The sequence below is a fragment of the Chiloscyllium plagiosum genome, chromosome 28, assembly GCF_004010195.1.
Source record: "Chiloscyllium plagiosum isolate BGI_BamShark_2017 chromosome 28, ASM401019v2, whole genome shotgun sequence".
NCBI classification, from domain to species: Eukaryota; Metazoa; Chordata; class Chondrichthyes; order Orectolobiformes; family Hemiscylliidae; genus Chiloscyllium; species Chiloscyllium plagiosum.
This window is the reverse complement of record NC_057737.1, coordinates 48,398,981-48,421,645: the sequence shown is the minus strand read 5'-3', so window position 1 is coordinate 48,421,645 and position 22,665 is coordinate 48,398,981. Positions and strand designations below refer to the sequence as shown.

Here is a 22,665-nt window from a genome sequence, read left to right as displayed (position 1 = left end):
GCTGACTCACTTGATTATATTATGTTTTTCTAAGTGCTCTGCTTTTACATTCTTTATAATAGACTCCAGCACTTCGATCCTGAGAGGCAACTTGATAGAAGTATATAAAATTATGAGAGACATGGACCGAGTGGATATTGGAAATGTCAAATACTTTCAGGCATAAAATGAAAGGGGAAAAGTTTAAAGGAGATGAGCAAAGAAAGGGTTTTATGCAGAGGGTGTAGGTGCCTAGAACGTGTTGTCAGGGGAGGTGGTAGAAACAGATACGACAGCACCCTTGAAGAGACATTTAGACAGACACATGAACAAGCAGAGAATAGAGGGATGTGGAGCATAGGATTAGTCTAGACTAGCATTTATATGGTAGTCTGTTTCTGGGCTGTACTGTTCTATTCTAATCAGAGTTTCCATCATTTGGCCATAGCCTTGTCTGATTTGGCATCACAAGTGCACATCAAAACATTTCAACGTTATGATGGCTTCAGCCTCTACAATACTCATAGGCAGTAAATTCCAGATTCCCACCACCACCTGAGTGAAAACGTTTCTCATTTAGGCCTGCCCCTTACCGTAAATCAACGTCCCCTGATCATTGGTCTTTTCATCAAGAATATGATTTGCAATATTTCTTTGGATCCCATGGGCTGTGAACAGCATTCAGCCTTTTACGCAGGATCTTCAAAAAAGCTGAAAGAGGCCATTCAACTCATCGACCCTCCGAAGAACATCCCACCCAGACCCCCTACCATATCCCAATAATCCCACATTTCCCACGGCTAATCCATCTAGTCTGCATATCCCTGGACACTATGAAAAATTTAGCATGGCCAATGTACCTAACCTGCACATCTTTGGACTGTGGTAGAAAACTAGAGCACCCGGAGGAAACCCACACAGACATGGGGAAAATGTGCAAACTCTACACAGACCCTAGGCTGGAATGGAACTGGAGTCCCTGACACTGTGAGGCAGCAGTGCCAACCACTGAACCATCATCCAAGTAGACTACATCAAAAGCATTTCCCTCACCTACACACCTGGTTATGTATTTAAAAAATTCAATCAAGTTGATCAGACATGATCTCCCCTTAGTGGATTGGGACTTTGTTTTTAGGAACCAGCTGCAGCTGACTACACAGTTATTAAAGAAGGAGAAAACTGAATATGAAAGTAAATTGACAAAAAATATAAAAACAAATGGCAATATCTTCTACAGATATACGAAAAGAAAGACTAGCTAAAGTAAGTGCAGTACCTACGAAGGGTACAACTGGGAAATTAATAACGGGGGGGGGGGCAGGGAAATGGCAGATAATTTAAACCAATATCTGCATCAGTCTTCATGGTAGAGGGCACTATAAACGTCTGAAAGATAACAGGTAAACAACGTATGAATGGGGGGAATGATCTTGCACAGTTTCTAACACGAGGGACAAATAATTTGACAAATTTATGGGACTAAAGACAGACAAGTCACCAAGACCCGATAGCCTACACCCAGCAGTCTTAAAGAAATGGTTGCAGAGATAGTGGAGGCATTGGTCAAAATATTCCAGAACTCACTGGATTCCTGGAGGGTTCCAGCATAATGGAAAACTGTTAATGTGACACCCCTGTTCAAGAAGGAAGGGGAACAAAAAGCAGGAAGCAACAGGCCAATTAGTCTGACATTGGGAAAATGTTAAGAGTCCATTATTAAGCAGAAATAGCAGGACATTCAGAAAGTTTTAATGCAAACAATCAAGAGTCAATATGGTTTTATGAAAAGGAATTTGCTAGACTTCTTGGAGGATATAACAGGTAGAGTTGATGAAAGGTAATTGGCAGAATCAGTGTATTTGGATTTCCAGAAGGCTTTCAACAAGTTATTGCTCAAGATAGAAGACTGGGCTAATAGCATGAATCCAGGACTGGCTAACACACTTAAGACATTGAGTTGGGATTAATGCTTGTTCAGTTTGGAAAGACCTAACTAGTGGAGTGTCACAGGGTTAAGTCCTTACTTTTTTTTACTATTTTATCGATGACTTAGAGGAGGGGCATCATGTTCTATATTGAAATTTGCTGAATATATAAAAACTGGTGGGAGAGCATGTGAGAGGATGAAAGAAGGATTCTGCAAGTAGATCAGAGAGTAAGGATAAATTTAGCAAGTGGAGTTTATTGTAGGAAAGTGAGAGCATTTTGGTAGGAAGAATTAAAAAGTAGACTACTATTTAAATGGAAGGAGACTTCAAAGAATGCAGCACATAAGGATCTATGTGAAACACAAACTATTTTTATGTTCGTGCAGCAAATAATTAAGTGGGCAAATGAAGTTTTGCCCTTCATTGCTAGGGTTTAGAGTTTTAAAAAAAAGTGAGGTCTTGTTACAACTGCACAGGGTGAGGCTGCTCCTGGTGTCCTATGTACAATTTTGGTTGCCGTATTTAACAGATGATATACTAGCATTGAAGGCAGTTCAAAAGAGATTAACAAAACTGATTCCCTGGGATGAAGGGCTTGACTTTTCAAGAATGGCTAATCAGGATAGGCCTTTATCCATTTGAATTTAGAAGAATGAGGACTGATCTTATTGAAATATACATGATACAAGGATATTGAAATGTTGTTTCTATTTGTGGGGGAATCTGAAACTAGGGTACATAGTTACAGAGTAAGGTAGTACTCATTTAAACTGAGATGTGAAGGATTCTTTTCTCCCAGAATGTAGTGAGTGCCTGGAATTCTCTTCCCCAGAGAGCAGTGGAGACTAGATTACAAAATATTCAAAGAGAATGAAGATAGACTTCTGAAATATTAGGGAGTTGAAATCTATGAGGAGCTGGCATGAAAGAGAAGTTGAGGCCTGGGAAAGATCAGCTGCAATATTACAGAATGGTAAGGCAGACTTGAGGGGCTGAACAGCCTATTCCTGCTCCAATTTTTTTTGCTCTTCTGTTTACCAAGTCAACAGATAAAGCCATCTCAGGGGATTGAAGGGTAAACAACAGTGAGTTGAGAACTAGAGTTTGCTAAATATGGTGAAGGTAACAGCAAATTTATCCCAGGATAAAAGGGACTGGAAGGCGTTTAAGAAATGATTGTGATAGCTTTGCTAATGATTAAAATGATAAGGCAAAGCAGCTATTTAAGTCTGGATAGAAGTTGATATGGAGGACAGTTCTCATTAGGTAGCAAACTGATAGGGTGACTATATCCATGGGCATAGTTGAGGGAGATAATATGGATGGTGACATGAGGACAGCCAAAGAAATAGGAAGAATGTGACAAGCAGAATTCAAATGAAGGTTTAAATCACTAAAGATAAGCCACTCAGAGCAAGGCTAATGGAAGTTGTTAAATGAGGAGAGAGGAGGAAAATCCCAATCAATGGATCATTTCAGTTCTTGCAAAGCTGTTGACATTCTTGAGAAAAAGCTAAAAGATCAGTCCATAATTAAATAACCTAAGTATCATAATTTTTAGAAGGCATAAGCCGAAACGTCGATTCTCCTGTTCCCTGGATGCTGCCTGACCTGCTGCACTTTTCCAGCAACACATTTTCAGCTCTGATCTCCAGCATCTGCAGTCCTCACTTTCTCCTAATTTTTAGAAGGCAAATGGAGGAAGTGGCAATGGTAATTTAAGATATTTTGACTGAAAGACACTCAAAAGGACATATTCACTGATGGGAAAAAATGTTTGCTAGACCCATGAGTAATTCAGATAAATCATTCAAGCAAAATGAAGGAAGCCTTACTCTAACTGAAGCATGTCACATTTGAAACGTTGGGCATCAAATGTTCTGTTCATCAACATCTACATTCTGTACCTTCATACGTAAATTTCTTTCCACATTCCCCAAAACAGATTAAAATAAAAGCACAAAAATACGATACGTAAAGTACCAATAGTGTCCTCAGCCATATACACATAAGGGAGGCATGCAAAATGCTGGAGGGTATGCATGAACATGTCTGGCAGCTCAAATTTACAAAATTGATTAATCGCTTTTGCTTGTGTACTCTGTTACAATGCATCGCATAGCACGAGTTGAGTAACAGGATTTCATCTCAGGAGGCAGGTTATTTAGTAAAACAAGCTAATACTCAATTTACACCCTCTAATTCGCCTTTACCATTGAATTTAACTATCACCAAAGGAAGAGCTATTTGTCATAGAAATGAATCTCTTGTGAACTATGATTTTATTTTGCATATTTATAGAATAATCAATGATTATGGATGATAGTTCAGTTATGCTTAATACTCACATTGAGTTACAACTGAAGCTTTGTGATAAAGCTGATTAAGACTAAACTTTCAGAAATGCCATTATAAAATTACTTTGATTGAAATGCAGGTCAGTCCTTATGGAGCAGGGCCATCAAGAAGACAGTCTGAACCAAATCAAGGTGCTCCTTCAAACCTACCTCTCTCATTAAGCTTTTGGCCAAATGCCCAACAGTACATGACTAATTGTTTAATTTTGCTTTTTTACAACCCTGTGAAGGGTTAATGCCATGAATATAATAAAACACATTGTAAATCAAAACTGCGGTTGATTACAATTCAATTCCACTAGAAGTGGTGGAAATGTTGTCCATCAGTATAATTAGCTGAATTACTGGAACATTTTTCTTCTGCTTTCAAAAACAGCTTAAAAAGGACAAATGTTTATTCAAGTTTATATTGAGTGAACATAACTTCCTTGTCACTCATGTTCATAATAAACTCTTCATCACTTAAGTCACCATTAAATCTTCTTCTAGCCCGCACTGCTGCTGTGAAAATAGTCCTGGCATCTCAAATCTCTCATTATTATTAAGGAAAGACAGAGGGAAACTGCAATGAGACAATAACAGAAAAATGTAAAACAGAAACCACAGTCCCATATTTAATGAATATCACACAAGACCACACGAAGATTATTAAAGGGCTTGCATAGAATGCGTAATTTCTATCCAAATACCTTTCTTTGTGTCATGACTTTTGGTCATACAGTACTTCTCTGTCACTTTATTGTGGCAAATTCTTGTTACTTTGCTGTCCCCTTAATTTTATTTTGTTAACTACCATAATGTCGTTTCAGGCTGTGGCTACTAGGTGACACTGCAGAACAATTTTTTCAAGAACAATTGGTTATCTCATCTCTGTCACCTGCATATAAAGATCTATACTGTATAAATCTACTTGTTTGTTTAAAATGAAATTATTTCATGTCTAATTTAAAATATGTGCATAACTCTTACCCATGAATCTTACTGACAGAGTATGCCATTTTTGGCAATGCCTTTAAGTTGAAATTCCACAAAACTGACTGAGATGAAATTACAGAAATATTTAGATTAAAAAAAAAATTTGGATTTATACAATTTGCCTCTCATGGTCTTCGGATGTTCCAACCTATTATAATTGACATCATTTCAAAAGTACTTACAAGAGAAATGTTGTAACGCAGGTAAATGAACAGAGGTACTATAGTGTCAGTACTAAACCAGAACCCCAAAAGGATGAGTGTTCAAATTAACCACAGTAAATTAGAAAATTAAATTCAATAAATCTGGTAATTAATCGGCTGGAATTAGAAAATAAACACCACTTCTTACTGCTATTTACAGAATAATGGACACATGGCCTGGAATTATGATAAACCCTAGAATGCCACTTACTGAAACAAGATTATTTCTAGTCTCTGTAAGTAAATGGTCTTGTGGGCCATAAACACCCAGTGTTGTAAAACAGACTCATAATGATCGTGTGTGTAAATAAAGGGGTTGGGGCATTAAGAGTGAAAGTAAACTACGAAAAAATATTTCCTCACTTACAGTGTAAGGCCAGTACTTAATCTGGATTAGCCTTTCTCCTTTTACAGGTAGTTGGTTGTTGCAATAACAGGTTAACATATTATAAGTTTCCATCATGTTTTGAAGATTACACTCACTCTGCCAGGGTAACTTTGCAGGAATTTGATTTTTTCATAGAGTTTGATATTGTCAGCACGCAGATTGTCCAACTCGTTCTGAAGTGCATGCAACGTTTGCTGCATCATACGGTTATCCTGGAACACAAAATGACAGATTTGGTGAGGATACCATAGTAAACCAGTGCCAAATAGAGGTTTGGTAAAACTGTTTCCCAAAGGATGCATACAGCAGATTAACTATTGCCTTTGAAGTCTGAATGACAAGTAAAACATTGTGGAAGCTTTAGAGAGGATGCAGAGGAGATTTACCAGGCTGCTGCCTGTACTGGAGGGCATGTTTGATGAAGAAAGGTTGAGAAAGCTTTTCTCATTGGAGCAAGGAAGGTGACTTGATAGAAGTGTACAAGTTGAAGACAGGCATAGATGGAGTGGATAGCCACAGGTTTTTTCCACAGGGTGGAAATGGCTATCACAAGGGGCACCATTTTAAGGAGGAAGGTTTAAGGGACATGTCAGAGGTTGGTTCTTTGCACAGAGAGTGGTGGGTGTGTGGAATGCACGGCCAGGAGCGGTAATAGAGTCAAGTCATTATGGACTTCTAAGCGACTCTTGGATAGGCACATGGATGACAGTAAAGCGACAGGTATGTAGGTTAGAGTTGAGATTGTGGTGGTGGAAAAGCACAGCAGGTCAGGCAGCATCCGTGGAGCAGGAGAATTGACATTTCGGGCAAGAGCCCTTCATCAGAAATGAGCCTTGTGAACCAAGGGGATGGAGAGATAAATGAGAGGGAGGTGGGGCTAGGGGGGATAGGGGGGAGGCAGCTGAGAGTGCGACAGGTAAATGGAGGTAGGGGTAATGGTGATGGGTCAGAGAAGAGGGCGGAGCGGATAGGTGGGAAGGAAGATGGACAGTTTGGACAGGTCATGAGGGCGGTGCTGAGTTGGAAGGTTGGAACTGGGATAAGGTAGGGTAAGGGGAAAATGAGGAAACTGGTGAAATCTACCTTGATGCCATGTAGTTGGAGGGTCACAAGGTGGAAGATGAGGCATTCTTCCTCCAGGCATCAGGTGGTAAAGGTGTGGTGATGGAGGAGGCCCAAGACCTGCATTTCCTTGATGGAGTGTGGAGGGGGAGTTGAAGTGTTCGGCCATGGGCCAGTGCGGTTGGTTGGTGTGGGTGATTCGGCCACCCCATCCCAGAAGTTCTGAGTATCTGGCAGGCTTAAAAGTAGATAGGGCCGGATGAAATGTATCTCAGTTTGAATGTGGGAAGGGAGGAACTAAAAGTGAAACTTGCAAACATTTTCAAATCCTCTCTGGCCACAGGAGAGGTGTCAGAGGATTGGAGGCCAGCTAATGTGATACCTTTATTCAAGAAGGGAACAAGGGATAAATCAGGAAACTATAGGCCAGTCAGTTTAACCTTGGTGGTGGTGAAACTATTGGAAGGAATTCTGAGGAACAGAATTGAGCTGCATTTGGAGAGACAAGGATTGATTGAGAACAGTCTGCATGGCTTGTTCAGAGGTGGTCATGTCTGACCAACTTGATTGATTATTTTCGAACAAGTGACCAGGTGTGCAGATGAGAACAATGCTTTTGATAGGTAGTTCTTCTATAATGCGTTGGTTGCATCCTTGTGCATTCCAGTGTTATAGAAAAATCGTGCTTTAGAAACAGCGCTTAAAGTGTTGGTGATGAAATCCTGTCACAGCCAATGCACATTTTAAAGGTTTGTGCTTTAGAAACAATGCCCCTAATTTGTCAATCACGATATAGTGAATTCATGCTAACGAAATGTGCAGGATAGGAGAATGATCTGTAACTCACTTAACCAGAATGAGGGAGTCTACCTTGTGCACCATTAGAGGCAATGCTGAAAAGATTAAAGCCAGCTGGATCAAATCTGTATACCATCTAATTGATGAAGATGATTACACCTTAGATCAAATCTTTAATTTGGATGAGACAGGTTTATACTGGAAGCGATTGCCAGTAAGAATTTACATTTCTAAGAATGAAGCACATGCTCCAGGCTTTAAGGTGGCAAAGGATTGTATGACTGTGCTGCTGGGTACCAGGGAGAAATTGAGGACTGCAAATGCTGGAGATCAGAGTTGAGAGTGTGGTGCTGGAAAAACACAGCAGGTCAGGCAGCATCTGAGGAGCAGGAGAATCAATGTTTCGGGCATAAGCCCCTCAGCAGGAAGGGCTGGGTGCCAATGCCTGTGGGGACTTCAAAGCTTAAGCCTGTGATGGCGTAACACTCTGCCAATCTGTAAGCCTTGAAAGTTTACCTTAAGTCTACTCTAGACATCTATTTCTGGTCAAGCAAAAAAGATGGAACGATGAGGCAAATCTTTTTTTTGACCTTACTGTTGATGTTTTGGAAGATGAATTTAGACAATATTGCAGGCAAAAAAAATTGGATTCCAAGGCTCTCCCCATCCTGGATAATGTGCCAAGCAGTTCTGCTGTCATTGGTGAGCTTTCTAAAAACATCAAAGTGCTTTTTCTGCCTCCAAACACAACCTATCTCATTCAACCCATGGAAAAGGGTGCAATATCAGCTTTTAAAACTTATTGCTTAAGATACACTTTCAAGAGGTTGATTGCAGCTACTGATGGGGATAGTAAAGACAGTGTCCTTCAATTTTGGAATAGCTTTAACATCAGGAATGCCATTGACATTATTGTGATGTCAGTAAGGACTGCCTGCCTGCAATTTGGCGGCAGATATTCCCAGATTATTTTTCAAGATTTTAAAGAATGCAAACCATCACAGCAGCTCCCAAACAGCATTGTGTTGCCCTTGAAAAGTAGGTTGGCTTTGAAGAAGTGGAAAGTGAGGATATTGAAGAGCTGCCCGAGTCCCATTGTGATGATCTCTCTACAGCTGATCTACAACAGGTTTATAAATGACCTGGGTGAGGGCTTAGAAGGGTGGGTTAGTAAATTTGCGGACAACACTAAGGTCGGTGGAGTTGTGGATAGTGACGAAGGATGTAGTAGGTTGCAGAGAGACATAGATAGGATGCAGAGCTGGGCTGAGAGGTGATAAATGGAATTTAATGTGGACAAGTGTGAAATGATACACTTTGGCAGGAGTAATTGGAATGCAAAGTACTCGGCTAATGGTAGGATTCTTGGGAGTGCAGATGAGCAGAGAGATCTCGGTGTCCATGTACACAGATCCCTGAAAGTTGCCACCCAGATTGACAGGGTTGTTAAGAAGGCATACAGTGTTTTAGAGGGATTGAGTTCCGGAACCAGGAGGTTATGCTGCAGCTGTACAAAGCTCTGGTATGGCCACACTTGGAGTATTGTGAACAGTTCTGGTCACTGCATTATAAGAAGGATGTGGGAGCTTTGGAAAGGGTGCAGAGGAGATTTACTAGGATGTTGCCTGGTATGGAAGGAATGTCTTATGAGGAAAGGCTGAGAGACTTGAGGCTGTTCTCGATCGAGAGAAGGTTGAGAGGTGACTTAATAGAGACATACAAGATAATCAGAGGGTTAGATAGGTGGACAGGGAGAGCCTTTTTCCAAGTATGGGGATGGCAAACACAACTTTAAAGTGAGGGGAGGTAGGTATAAGACAAATGTCAGAGGTAGTTTCTTTACTCAGAGAATAGTAAGGATATGGAATGCTTTGCCTGCAACGGTAGTAGATTCGCCAAGTTTAAGTGCATTTAAGTCGTCATTGGACAGGCATATGGACGTACATGGAATAGTGTAGGTGGGATGGGCTTCAGATTAGTATGACAGGGCGGCGCAACATCGAGGGCCGAAGGGTCTGTACTGCACTGTAATGTTCTATGTTCTATGTAGGTTGATGCTGAAGGGGAAGTGGAAGCTGGAGATGAAAATGATGAAGTCCAGGATGAATCACCACAAGAGCTTTCCACTTTTCTTTTGTCTTCTGTCCTCAGGGAAATTGAGAGGCAGTTGCAGCTTTTAGAGGAGAATGCCAACATTCTTGCCACTATGCCTCTCCATTGTTGTAAAAAAAAAGATAATTTAGGAGTAGATTGTGAGATATGCAGGTATAAGAAAAATTAGAAAAGCAAATGATATGTATAAGAGTAATGCAGTCCTGCAGGAAATATACACGGCTTATACAGGAATTATACAAAAATGTTCTTATTTTACAGGGAATGCAATGAACATTGATTAGTTTAATTTTTAAGATGGAATGAATGGTGTTGCACCTCTCACATGCTCTGACGGCACCTAACATTAGTGCATGCACAGAACGGCGCACAGACTTCGGTGCTGACATTGTGCATGCGCAGAACGGCGCACGGACTTTGGTGCTGACATTGGTGCATGAGCAGAACGAAGCGTGCAAAATGATTGCTGCTGGAATCACACTATTGCAAACAGGTGCATGCATTCTTGAAAATATCGTTCCCTAATTCTTCAACAACGTTATAGCTAAGTCACACTGTCAAAACACGCTTGATATGAGAACTACTTGTATATATGCTGGAGACATGGGGATGGGTGGGGGTAAAGGTGCAAACGATAGGCAGATACAGAGCCCGGATAGAAGGACAATTTGGCAAACAAGGGGACTGATAATGACCAACCAGGGAGAAAGAAGAGCTCCTAATGGGTAGCATTATTGTATTGATAGTGGGGGAATTGGGTGATGGTAACGCCATTGAATGCCAAGAGCAATGGTTAGAATGTATCTTGTTGGAAGTAGTAATTGCCTGGCATTTATATTACTTGCCACTTGTCACCTCAAATTTGGATATTGTCCAGATCTTTCTGCATTTGACACAGAGTACTTCAGTATCTGAGAAAACTGTGCTGTCATCAGAGAAAATTCCCAGTTCTGATCTTATGAAGATGGTTGGGCCTAATACAATACCCTGAGGAACTCCTGCAGAGATGTCCTGGATGACCTCAACAGTCATAACCACCTTCGTATGTGTCAGGTAAAACTCCAGTTGAAACTTTATTGCTGGAACAGCACAGCAGGTCAGGCAGCATCCAGGGAACAGGAGATTCGACGTTTCGGGTACAGGCCCTTCTTCTTCGGCCTGTGCCCGAAACGTCGAATCTCCTGTTCCCTGGATGCTGCCTGACCTGCTGTGCTGTTCCAGCAATAAAGTTTCAACTTTGATCTCCAGCATCTGCAGACCTCACTTTCTCCTCAGGTAAAACTCCAAGCAATGCAGTGTTCACCCCACACGATCCCCTAATTTTTCTTGATGCCAGACTTGGTCAAATGTGGCCTTAATGTCAAGGGCTGTCAATCTCACCTCAACTTTGGAATTCAGCTCTCTTGTCCGTGTTTGAACCAAGGCTAAAAACGGGGGGAGGGGGGGGGGGGCACGGTGGCTCAGTGGTTAGCACAGCTGCCTCACAGCACCAGGGTCCAAGGTTCAATTCCAAACTCAGGCAACTGTCTGTGTGGAGTTTGCACATTCTCCCAGTGTCTATGTGGGTTTCCTCTGGGTAGTATGGTTTCCTCCCACAATCCAAAGATATGCAGGTCAGGTGAATTGGCCATGCTAAATTGCCCATTAGTCAGAGGGAAATGGGTCTTGGTGGGTTACTCTTCGGAGGGTTGGTGTGGACTGGTTGGGCCAGAGAGCCTGTTTCCACACTGTAGGGAACCTAATCTAATCTAAAATGAGGTCAGGAGCTGTGTGGCCATAGTGGAACCTAAACTGAATGTCACTGAGTAGGTTACTGCTGAGCAGGTGCTGCTGGATAGTACTGCTGATGACACAAGCCAATGCAAATAGCCTGCTTTAGCTGACCATGTGCTCTGCATAGCTTCTTTACAACCAAGACCTTACTCCTCCAGAAAGACAAACATAAAACCATGTGGAGGCATCCGGTTTGAGCACTGCTGTCATTAAGGATTGGTTGGACAAAAATGAAGTAACTTCATTGACATGCATGAAGGCTTAAAGGTGTTTGCCAGTACCTGCTAGGAGGATGCCTGAGTTCGGGAATCTCAAACAAGGGGCCACTGTCTCAGGATAAAGGGCAGATCATTTAGCATGAAGATATGGAGAAATTTCTTAACTCAAAGAGTTGTGAATCTTTGAAATCCCCTGCATCATTAATCTGCAGATGTGTACTCATGGAATACATTTAAATCAGAGTTTGAGTTTTTTTGGATACATGTGAGTCGGGGACGTGGGGGTGCAGCTGATCAAATCTGATATCACTGAATGGTGAAGCAGGCTCAAAGCTTCAAGCAGTCTGCTCTAATCCCCATTTCTTATATCACTATGTACTGCTCTGCAGAAATTGAATCCAATCAACACTTGAGTGTCACACTTGGAGGTTTCTGGTTCAGCAGCTCCCGGACAAATTAAAATTATGGAAATCTGCAAATTAAACCAAAATTGCATGGAAGATCTGGACTTTTAAAAGGCCAATTTATTAGCATTGTACCAATCTTGTGCTCATTTTCACCGTTTAGTCAAGGATTATTTTCACTTGGTCAGAGAAGGTTGAGATGAGACTTAGTTAAAAATTTTAAAATTATGAATGGTTGTAGGTTAAGGTTGTCACCAAATGTGTGGGAAAAATACTTCAGGAAAAACATTGTTCTGTAGATGAAATTGTGCTGTGAAATCAGGAATATTTTCCCCAGGAAGAAGTTGGGACAGAAATTATTTCAACTTTTATGACAAAATCACTGTAAAGTAAGGGTCTGTGGGTTTTGTGTTTGGGGCTGTTGTATCAAAGAACTGGCATGAGCACGATGGATCCAGCTGCTCAGGTCCAGCTGCTTTGTGATCCAATATTCCTCACAGGTGGAAAAACATGGATTTCTTTTCAGAAATTCTACACAGTATGAAGTGCTGTAGCATACGTACAGATTCCAACTCTTGATTTCTGGCTCGAAATCTTTCTCTCTGACTTGAGATGATGGAAAGCAGAGAGTCCATCTGTCCCTGGGGAAGTTCGGAGGTTGGAAAAGGGCCAGAACCTTCAACACAGAAACACAGTTAGTGAGCATATTTGTAAACATTTGTTAAAAGGAATCCCTTTGCATTATATTAAAGCACCAATTTCTTCAGCACAGGTTAGAGATTCCAACCACGGTCAATGTATTCTGAAAGACATCCTGCTTACAATCCATCCCAGCCCACAAGCCCATTGGTCATTGATATTTATCCTTATGGGTAACTGGAAAACTAAGTGTGTCTTCATTACAGACTGAATGACTCCAAACCAACAGTCAACCTGTCAAGTCTTTCTGGCTTTGCATATTATTATATCAAACAAAAATGTTCAAAGAAAACACACACACAATTATATTTAATACCTCTATGATTTTTTTCTCCTGGGCTGTTTACAATTAAGACAGCAGGAGAGTCTGGAGGGTTACTAACTCTACCACAGCTACACAAAATAGAAGAAACTTCGTTAAGGTAGCTCAAACTACCAACAAAAGCAGTTTCAAAGCTGGGAGGGAGGGAGGGACAGAATGAGGCATCACCATTCAATGTGTAGCTCCATTAATGGCTTCTCTTACCCTCCACATTCATCTCATTATCTCTAGTCTACCCAAGACGTCTTTCCATTTACAAGAAGCTACATCACTAAACTCTCTCTTACATCCCTGCCTCTCTCTTTGATTGACTTCTATCCATTCAATATCATATTCCTTCAACTCTTCCCCACAACTGCTTGTCAGATATTTTTCTCCGTGAAATACAATGTAATTAAAAATGTTGCATAAATGCAAATTATTATTAATCTCACAACTAATAAAATTTGAAAAAATACAGTTGAGGATTTGTAAGAAGAAACAACAGTATATCAGATTCAATATTTATATCAATTGATCACAAATATTTCAATGTCTTACATTCACCTTGTTTTAACAGTCAAAATCTATCATTAGCTTTCTGAAAACATCTGTTTCAGACACTAGGTATTTTGTTCGTTTTTTTCAATTCTTACCAAAGAGGGCTGTAGCTTCTTTGATGGGTTCTGGAATCTTTTTCATGTTGCTCAGATCTGCTCCCTGAGATCAGTGAGAAACCAGAATTTTCAGTCAGTTCAGCAATAAGACGCTGGTTAGACCACAGTTATACACCCGTGGGCACTATTAAAGTTTAACAGCTTGGATTTAGGGAAATATTCAATGGAGCAACACTAAATTAATGAATGCTCATAAACAGGCTTTCCCACATTGGAACATGCAAGCTAGGGGAAAGGACAAGAGTTGCGATTTATTTTAGTGCAAAAAAGGTAGCGAGTGGACAGTAAGAGAGATTCAGGGAGAAAATTCTTAAGTTTAAGACCCTGACGCTGTATACAAGACTATCAATGTGGAGTCATTGAAACTGGATGTGAAGACTACCTAATTATTTTTCTGAGTATTTGATTTGTGGGCTGAAGTGGGGAAAGGACTGATTTAAAAAATAAAGATTTTTTGTTGAATGACTGCTGCACTTTTTAAAAGCAAGTTACTGACTTTCAGGGAGGTGATGGCCTAACGGTATCATTGAAAGAGCATTCATCCTGAGACCCAGGTGACTCTCTGGGGATCGAGGATTGAATCCTGAATTTTGCTATGGTAGATGGTACAATGAGAATTCAATACAAGTCTGTAATTAAGAATCTAACAATGACCATGAAACTGTTGTCAATTGTTGGAAAAACCCATTTGGTTCACCAATGTTTAATCTGTCATCCTAACCTGGTCTGACCGACATGTGATTCCAGACCCGCAACAATGTGGTTGACTTTTAACTGTCCTCTGGGCAAATAGGGGTGGACAATAAATACTATTGCCAGCAGTGCCCACATTTTGAATGAATTAAAACAAAAACAAGTGTAGGTGCTCTTTATACAGCTGTTGGTTCAAATAGTGGGGAAAGCCTAGTTACAAATGAGCTGGGGGAGCCAGGTGGAGCTATGAGATCCAGCCACCAACAAATAGCTGACTAGCCTTAGAGTAATGGCCAGTTATATCCTTGACATTGGCTTACTGCTGGCCAAAAACTGTGATTGGCTCCCACATGGCTGAACAGCTTGGTGGAAAGAATGTTCAGTCAGAAACAGCAGACCTCAAGCAGTTGTTTTTGCTCTGCAGTAAAAACAACACAAGTCTGAAGATAGCAAATTTATTTCCTTGCAACAGTTGCTGTAAGCTATGACTTTTACTTAATAAGTCAGAGATCTTTTAATAAGTATGAACCAGTCACTCAGTGTCTCCTGCAAATATCAAGAAGCAACATTCTAACCAGCAGGATCGCCTCGCAAATCCCGTGGATCAGGAGTGATTGAGCTGCATTACCAGATTTTCCCTCCACTCGTAACACCCATGTTTTGTTTTGTATATGTCTGTGTGTGTCTAGAGGGAACATTTTATAAGTGGGTTACAGCTTTAACTAGTAAAGTTATTGTGAGATGGTTCACATTTTTTATTCATTCATGTGGTGTGGGCATTGCTGGCTAGACCAGCATCTATTATCCATCCCTAACTGCCCACAAGGCAGTCAAGAGTCAACATACTGCTGACAGTCTGGAGTCACATTTAGGCCAGACCAGATGAGATGATAGTTTCCTCTGAAAGGACAGTCATGAATCAGATGGACTTTTCAGATAGTCCACAATGGTTTCATAGCTATTGCTTAACTCTTAATTCCAGCATTTTGAATTCCAACATCTGCCATGGCAGAATTCAAACACAACCCCACAGAATATTATCTGGAACTCTGGTCTAGCAATAATGTATTTATTTATAAATATGCTGTTTTGGTTTCCAGTGCAATACCACAGAGAGATGTAACCCTAGGTATGTACAACAGGCCAGAATTAGAGAAGTCAGGTTTCTCAAGGGGCTCTGGAGTTGGAAGAGATCACAGCAATAAGGAGGGGTTGAGTCCAATAAAGGATTTCAAAAGTACAATTTTAACATTGAGAGTTTGCTTATCTGGGAGCTACTGTAGGTCAGCAATGGTAGGTCTAAAGGCAACAATGGCATGGATTAGGGCTTCAGCAGCAGATGAGTTGAGGGAGAAGCTCAATAGACGATGTTTTGAAGGTTAAATGTAGAGTAGATCAGGTTGAGGTTCCCTACAGTATGGAAACAGCCCTTCGGCCCAACTAGTCCACACTGACCCTCCTAAGAATAACCCACCCACTCCCATTCCCCATATTTACCCGTGACTAATGCACCTAACTCTATGGGCAATTTAGCATGGCGAATACATCTAACCTGCACATCTTTGGACTGTGGGAGGAAACCCACGCAGACACAGGGAGAATGTGCAAACTCCACACAGACAGTCGCCAGTGGCTGGAATCGAACCTAGGTCCCTGGCGCGGTGAGGCAGCAGTGCTAACCACTGAGCCACTGTGCTGCCCATTATGTAGTGTTAGCAATGCTGAGCAACGAGTAGATGTATGGTCAGAGCCCATCTCAGAGTCACAAATGATACTGAGATTGTGAATAGCCTCAGACAGTAGCCATTGAATGGTGAGGAGGTGGCTGTATGGAGTGGAGATTTTGCCAGGCACTGAAGACAATGGCTTTGGTGTTTACAATACTTGTCCTCATCTAGTACTGGACATTGGACATGTAGAATGATAGCAGGTGGTGAGGAAAACCTTGTCATCAGCAAGTATGTGGTATTCTATCACACTCCTCATTTGTGGCCTTGTGGAGTTTAAGGAGACAGGAGGTGAATTACAAACTGTAGATTACTCAGCCTCTGACTTGCTATTTTTGATTACAGTATTCACATGGTTGGCCCAGTTAAATTTCTGGATGATGATGGTCTCCAGAATGCTGCAAAGTTCATTGACGGTAATGCTGTTGAATGTCAAAGGGAGATGGTTTATGTAGGAGATGGTCACTGTCCGGCACTTGTGGGCCACGGTATCATCAATACATCACCCATACCCATGGAAATCTGTGTACCTCAGTATCAGGGCGTTGCAGGGAGGACATTGCTTGGATAGTGCTGAGGTCTTGTTCCAGCTTTATGATCAGCTCCTTCTGTCCTGTTGTGGTTTTCACAGCCTCAGTGAACTGCATCTGTAACTCAGCACAGCGAGCTGCAGTAACACAGCAGCAATACAAATCATTAACATGAATCATAATCTGAAACACACATTAAAAGATTTTCAACATCTGAGTCAGCATTTAAAGGGAAACATAAGGTTATTTCATGGTGTGAATTTATTAGCATAAGGAAAGACTCAGGGTGTAAAGAAAACACTAAGAGGGCAACACAAGCACAAGAAATTATAACTGATAAGGAAATAAAGAACAGTTTGAAAAGGAAATCACAATAGAATAAAAGGTCACTGGCAACAGGAACACATGTTGGCATGTGGATAAAGTAGCTAAGTTAAAGGAGTTATGTAGTTCAAGATGTATGATGAAGAGTAGGAAGTGCAAAGGCAGAATGAGGGATGAAACATCCATATCAATAACTGGATACTTGTAAAGGCCAGATGTGAATCATAAAGGTGTGCTTTGAGTACTGTTGGAAAAGAAAAACCATGCCAAAAGCCAGTGCAATGTGAAATGCAGTGAATGCACTAAAAGAAGGAACTGCAGGGTAACTGCAGACCAGTTAGTCCAATGGCAGTTTTAAGAATATTACATTTCTATCTTTCTTCAGTTCTGTTACAAGGTCACTGGACTGAAATATTAACATTGTTTATCACCACAGATGCTGCCTGACATGATGAGCTTTTCCAATAGTTTTATTTTTATTTCAGACTTTTATTTCAGCCATTTTTAATATTGTGTTTAAGTATTAGGAACAATTCTTTGAATCAAACACATTGGATGACTTGGTGAGATTTAAGTAAACTGGAAAGAACAATCACAGATATACAAATGGTGGTCATGCCAGAAAATGGAGTAGCAAAATAGGAGAAATATCTGATCAAGTGAGCTGTTGCGAATTTGGGCATGTTATTGGAAAATAGAGTTTAATGTTTAATGCTTAAGAGATTAGAAAATTAATTGAAATTACTGACACCTATCAGGAATAGGATATTATATCAAAAACAGTGAAATTAATGAATATTGGATTACACTAGATGAGGATGGAGGACAGATGGGAAGTACTAGAAAGCCTACATGAAAAGTGGTGGAAGCTGATTTTGTAATTACTTTAGGATGAGTAATTTCTATGATTATGGCAAAAAAAATTGAATGTGTCTGACTAAACATGACTGCTTTTTCAATGAAGTACAACAGATGTTTTGCCTCCTTTTATTCCATAACCTTCTATGTCTCCATGATAAGAATGCTCATCAGACCAATTTTGTGTATGGCTTTGAAATTCACAGAAAGAATGAAATTAAGTTGGAACAAGGATGAATAGGTATTGCATCAAAAGGGCTATGGAATGAAACATATTCAAAGATTCAGGACAATTTATTAGAAAGAAAATTTAAGGGACAATAATAACATTTGAGGAAGCAAATCAGTCAAGGCTTTTCTACATTGGCAAAAGATGGTAGATTGAGAGAATGAGCTTAATACGAGAAGACAAATATTTAAGTGGGAACCAACAAAACATTACTTTGCTAGCAGATTGAATGGCTACTGGGACAATTTTGAAGATTAGTTTAAATCTTTTTAGATATATGATTTTGAGGAAAAGCACATTACTCGGATAGAAGAAAGAATGCATAGATGGACTTACAATTCCTTCCACCCTGAGATTTCTACACTGAATTTCCATCCCTCTGAGATGCTGACTGACTACCTGTACATTTCTGTTTTCTTTTCAATAACAGGAATCATTAGTGTATCATCTTTATGATTAGATTAATAAACTGGAAACTGTATCCCTTTTATTTCAGTAAGGAGATTAACTAAGATGCAAAGTGTGACCACCTCTGAAAATCAAACCAGTGCAACATTTATACACCATTGTGGCCATTAGCATGCAAACAAGTGTCCAGATTCTATCCTGTGATATTCACAACTCAACTCCTTGAGCTGAAGTTCCCTTAAAAATCATTAACTAAGTATTTAACAAGTTAAAATAGATTCAGTCAATTTAAAATTCTTTCTTCAGCCATGCTGTTTTTTACCTTTTTCTGGAATCATTTATTATATATTAGTATCTGGACAGATCAGCCAAATATATGCACTTCTCCCTGTTAATGGAGATAACTAATCATTCATAAAAATTTTCTAGACCTAGATTTCTGCAATGTCATGCTTTTCCTAAGGCTACTGTTTAACAGATTAAACAACAATTCTAAATTAAATATATGCTTGGAAATGAGTAGTTACTTTGTTGAATTCTGCCTTTCTTTGACATAAGAAATAGGAACAGAAGTTGGTCCCACGCAAACTTTCCAACCTGCTTCAACATTCTACAAAATCATGACTGAACCAATTGTAGCGACAACTCCACTTTCCTGCCTGTGCTTCAATAACTCTCAATTTTTGTCAATCAAAAGTCTGTCTAACTCGACTTGGGATACATTATGCAGCGTAGCCTCAAATGACATCTAAGCACAGTGACTTTCAGAGAAGAGATTCCTCCTTATGTCTGTCCTAAATGGCAGATCTTTATTTTTAAACTCTGCACCCAGTTGTAGACTTCTCCCAAGAGAAGTAACATTCTCTTCATATCCACCCAGTGAAAGCCTCTCAGAATCTTACATGTTACAATAATATCCACTCTTAATCTCCTAAACTCTGAACAGTTTACCCCAACCTTTCCTCACAACTTGCTTTCTTTGTTGTTTTTGTACCAGCAGCAAATTTGGCTGCAATATACTTATTGCCTTCATTTAAGTGTTTAAACCAGAGCACAAATAAGATAAGGAGTGGGAGTATAATGGCATTATCTCTGGGGCCTGTGTTCTGGGATATAGGTTAAAATCCCACTTTGGCATGTGGTGAAACTCAAATATAATTTAAAAAAAAGGCAAAGTGGTGGCCATGTTAGAATTGTTGTAAAAATCAATTTGGATCACTGAAATCCTAGAGAAAGAAAACTGCCATCCTCATCTTGGATGGCCTACATGTGACTCCAAACCTACAACTATCTTAACTGCCCTCTGAAATGACTGAATAGTCACTCATTTCTAAGGTAGTTAGGGATGGGCAATGAATCATAGCTCAGCCAGCAATGGCCACATTCTAAAACAAATGCAAAACCAAGTTCTGGCACTGATTCCTGCAGCTAGAATCTGTTTACCTTCCTGCAAATGATTTATTTGTCTCAACTCTCTTGTTTCCTTTTTGTTAGCCTATCTATATGATGATGTCTAGCCCCAACACAATAATCTCTTACCTTGTGTGGTAACCTTTTATGTGACACTATTATTGGCTTGATGAAAAAGCAAACTGACTTTCCGATGTCTCATGTTTTTTCAATGATTCGATTTAAAGAATAAGATAAATATCATTAAAGGGTCCCTCAAATTGAATACATCTGAAAAATTGAAACATGCCAAACATCTGTCACTGAAGAAAATAAATGTGGAAAAGATAGGGACCCAGTAAATTAATATTTCGCAAATTGTGAGTTTTGAGAAGAAAAATCAATCTTACCTCTGAACAAAAAGGGGCAGTGACTTCCATGATTAAAATAATAGTTAATGTTGTGTCTGAATCAACAATAAATTTCTATAAATGTAAACATGCTACAAAATGCAACAATTCAGAGACTTCTTAAACGTGGTATACATAGACTGGGTAATAGAACACTTACAGCAGACCTTGTTGGAGTACATTTCCAATACTTATTTTGTTCACAGCCAATTTTGTGCACATGCATCTCTTTTTAACATTGAAATTTAATCATCAATACCATCACTGATAATTTCTACAGCTGACTGCTGAAAATCGTTATTGTGAAATTCAAGAGCGATATTACATTTTCCAAATAGGATGAAGGAGCTTCTGTCTGTTTTGAGCAAATAAAGCCTCAATTCATGAATGGCAACTCAACTTTTAATTACTTTCATAAACTTTTAATTACTTTAATAAACACATGAGGGTGCAGGTCTTTATGCCACTTTTCTAAATACTTTCTTCAGCTCTTTCAAATGGTAAGTGTAAATGCAGATTCGATTCTGAAAATAAAGCAGCATGCAGGTCCTGTCACTGGGCAGCAGGTGGTGCACTGCAAGAAGCACCAACCATCTTTACAGAGTATACATTTCTTGCTTTCAATTCACTGCAGAACAAAACAGAATAGGCATCGAATACAAGCAAGCTTATATTTTCCCACAATTGCACTAAACTTACTTTCTCATTAAGTCATTTTACAGCCTCATCTGAACAAAATTCATTTTCAAATGGAAGGGAAATCCATTTGCTTTAAATCAGTAACTGCATCTGTGACTGACATTTTCTGTTCTTGATATATTTTTCTTGCACCCCCTGTACTGAAAAGCAGCTTCTGCATAAAGTAATATTTTGTATCCACTACTATGCAATCCACCTACAATAGAAGAGGGAGAAAATTAGGTAGTGAGGAACAGGAGTAAGGTCCTGAGTTCTGAGGCTTGTAACTGTTTAGAGATGAGCACAGCTTCCAGGTACTGTCCAAACAATATCCTACCAAGAAAGCATTTGAAGAATTTCATGTAGAAATTGGACCAAAGTGAGGACCATGTCTTCGGGAGGATCTTGAATTTTAGCAGAAATGCTTTGACACTAACTTTTCTGAGTGTTTACAGAAAGATAAAAAAGTAGATTGAATTCTAGACTCTGAATCATTATTACTAAGTTGGGTACAAAACTGCTATTTACTGAGTGAAATGCTGCAAGTTGCTAAGTCTGTTTCAGTAAAGACTCAGTAATGGGTCAATTTATGTCACCAAATTAAAAACCCACTCACAAAACAAAATTGACATGAATTTTAGAGCCAAAGAGGAAAAGATTAAGATTGGGTTAGATTTTAAAATTCTAACAACTTGAAGCTCAAACTGAACTCTCTGTGATTATACGGAGGCAGGACAGGAGGTGGACAGTCAATTCATTCCACGGATGCAGCTGGCAATTTAGTATTTTAATGAGGCTGGCTTCCAATTACTTGGGCTGCTTTGCACATTTATTTCAGCCAAGAAATGCAGCAGCTGAATATAGGAGGAATGCTTTGGGGAGAAGGTAAGTATCTTCCCAGCATGGCTCAAGAGTTGGAAGCAGCAGGAATGTTTCCCTTGTGCCCATCCCAAAGTTGACTGACAAGAGTGCCGACTGACCCTAACTGCCCTTGTGGCTTGATGTTGAGTCCTCCCCACCTGAACAGAAACCAACTCTGGCAATCAGACTGACTTCTAGGTGGAGAACCTGCAAAGTTCAAAAACATGCCTCCAAAGAGTTAAAACCCCACTGTGTACAGGGAAACTTGGTCTTTCAGACTTGCCATCAGGAATTCTGTTCCCTTCTACCCATATCCAGCCACCTGATAAGGTGACTGTCAGGGTGATAAAATTCTGTGAGTGTGGTGTTTCATGAAAAAAATAAAGACATGGTTTAAAGAATACCTCTAATGGCCTCAGGATGTCCCTATGGGCTTTATAGGCAATTATATACCTTCTGAAGTGTAACCACCATCGTAATACAGGAAACACAACTGACAATCACACACACTCAACTTCCACAGATGTTACTGAAATACTTGACTCAGTCCTCTATTTTTAATGCTAATTGAGGAAGAAACATTGCCAAGTTCACCAGTGAGAACATCTCTGCTTTTGTTCAAAGAAAGCCCTCTCTGAAATCCAGCGCACCTTCAGTACTGGACAAGGAAGGTTAGCCTAA

The 22,665-nt window shown here is 39.9% G+C and overlaps 1 protein-coding gene across 2 annotated transcripts in view; it reads right to left on the bottom strand.

Moving 5' to 3' along the window:
* LOC122564179 (protein CASP-like) overlaps positions 1-22,665 on the bottom strand; it is a 601,305-nt gene that overhangs the window by 10,226 nt on the left and 568,414 nt on the right. For both annotated transcript variants that reach the window (XM_043718861.1, XM_043718862.1), the window contains 4 exons: positions 16,828-16,964; positions 13,857-13,920; positions 12,764-12,876; positions 5,929-6,045 (listed from right to left, as the gene is read on the bottom strand). In XM_043718861.1, the coding sequence (XP_043574796.1) occupies positions 5,929-6,045; positions 12,764-12,876; positions 13,857-13,920; positions 16,828-16,964 (431 nt within the window). The remainder of the gene's footprint in view (positions 1-5,928; positions 6,046-12,763; positions 12,877-13,856; positions 13,921-16,827; positions 16,965-22,665) is intronic.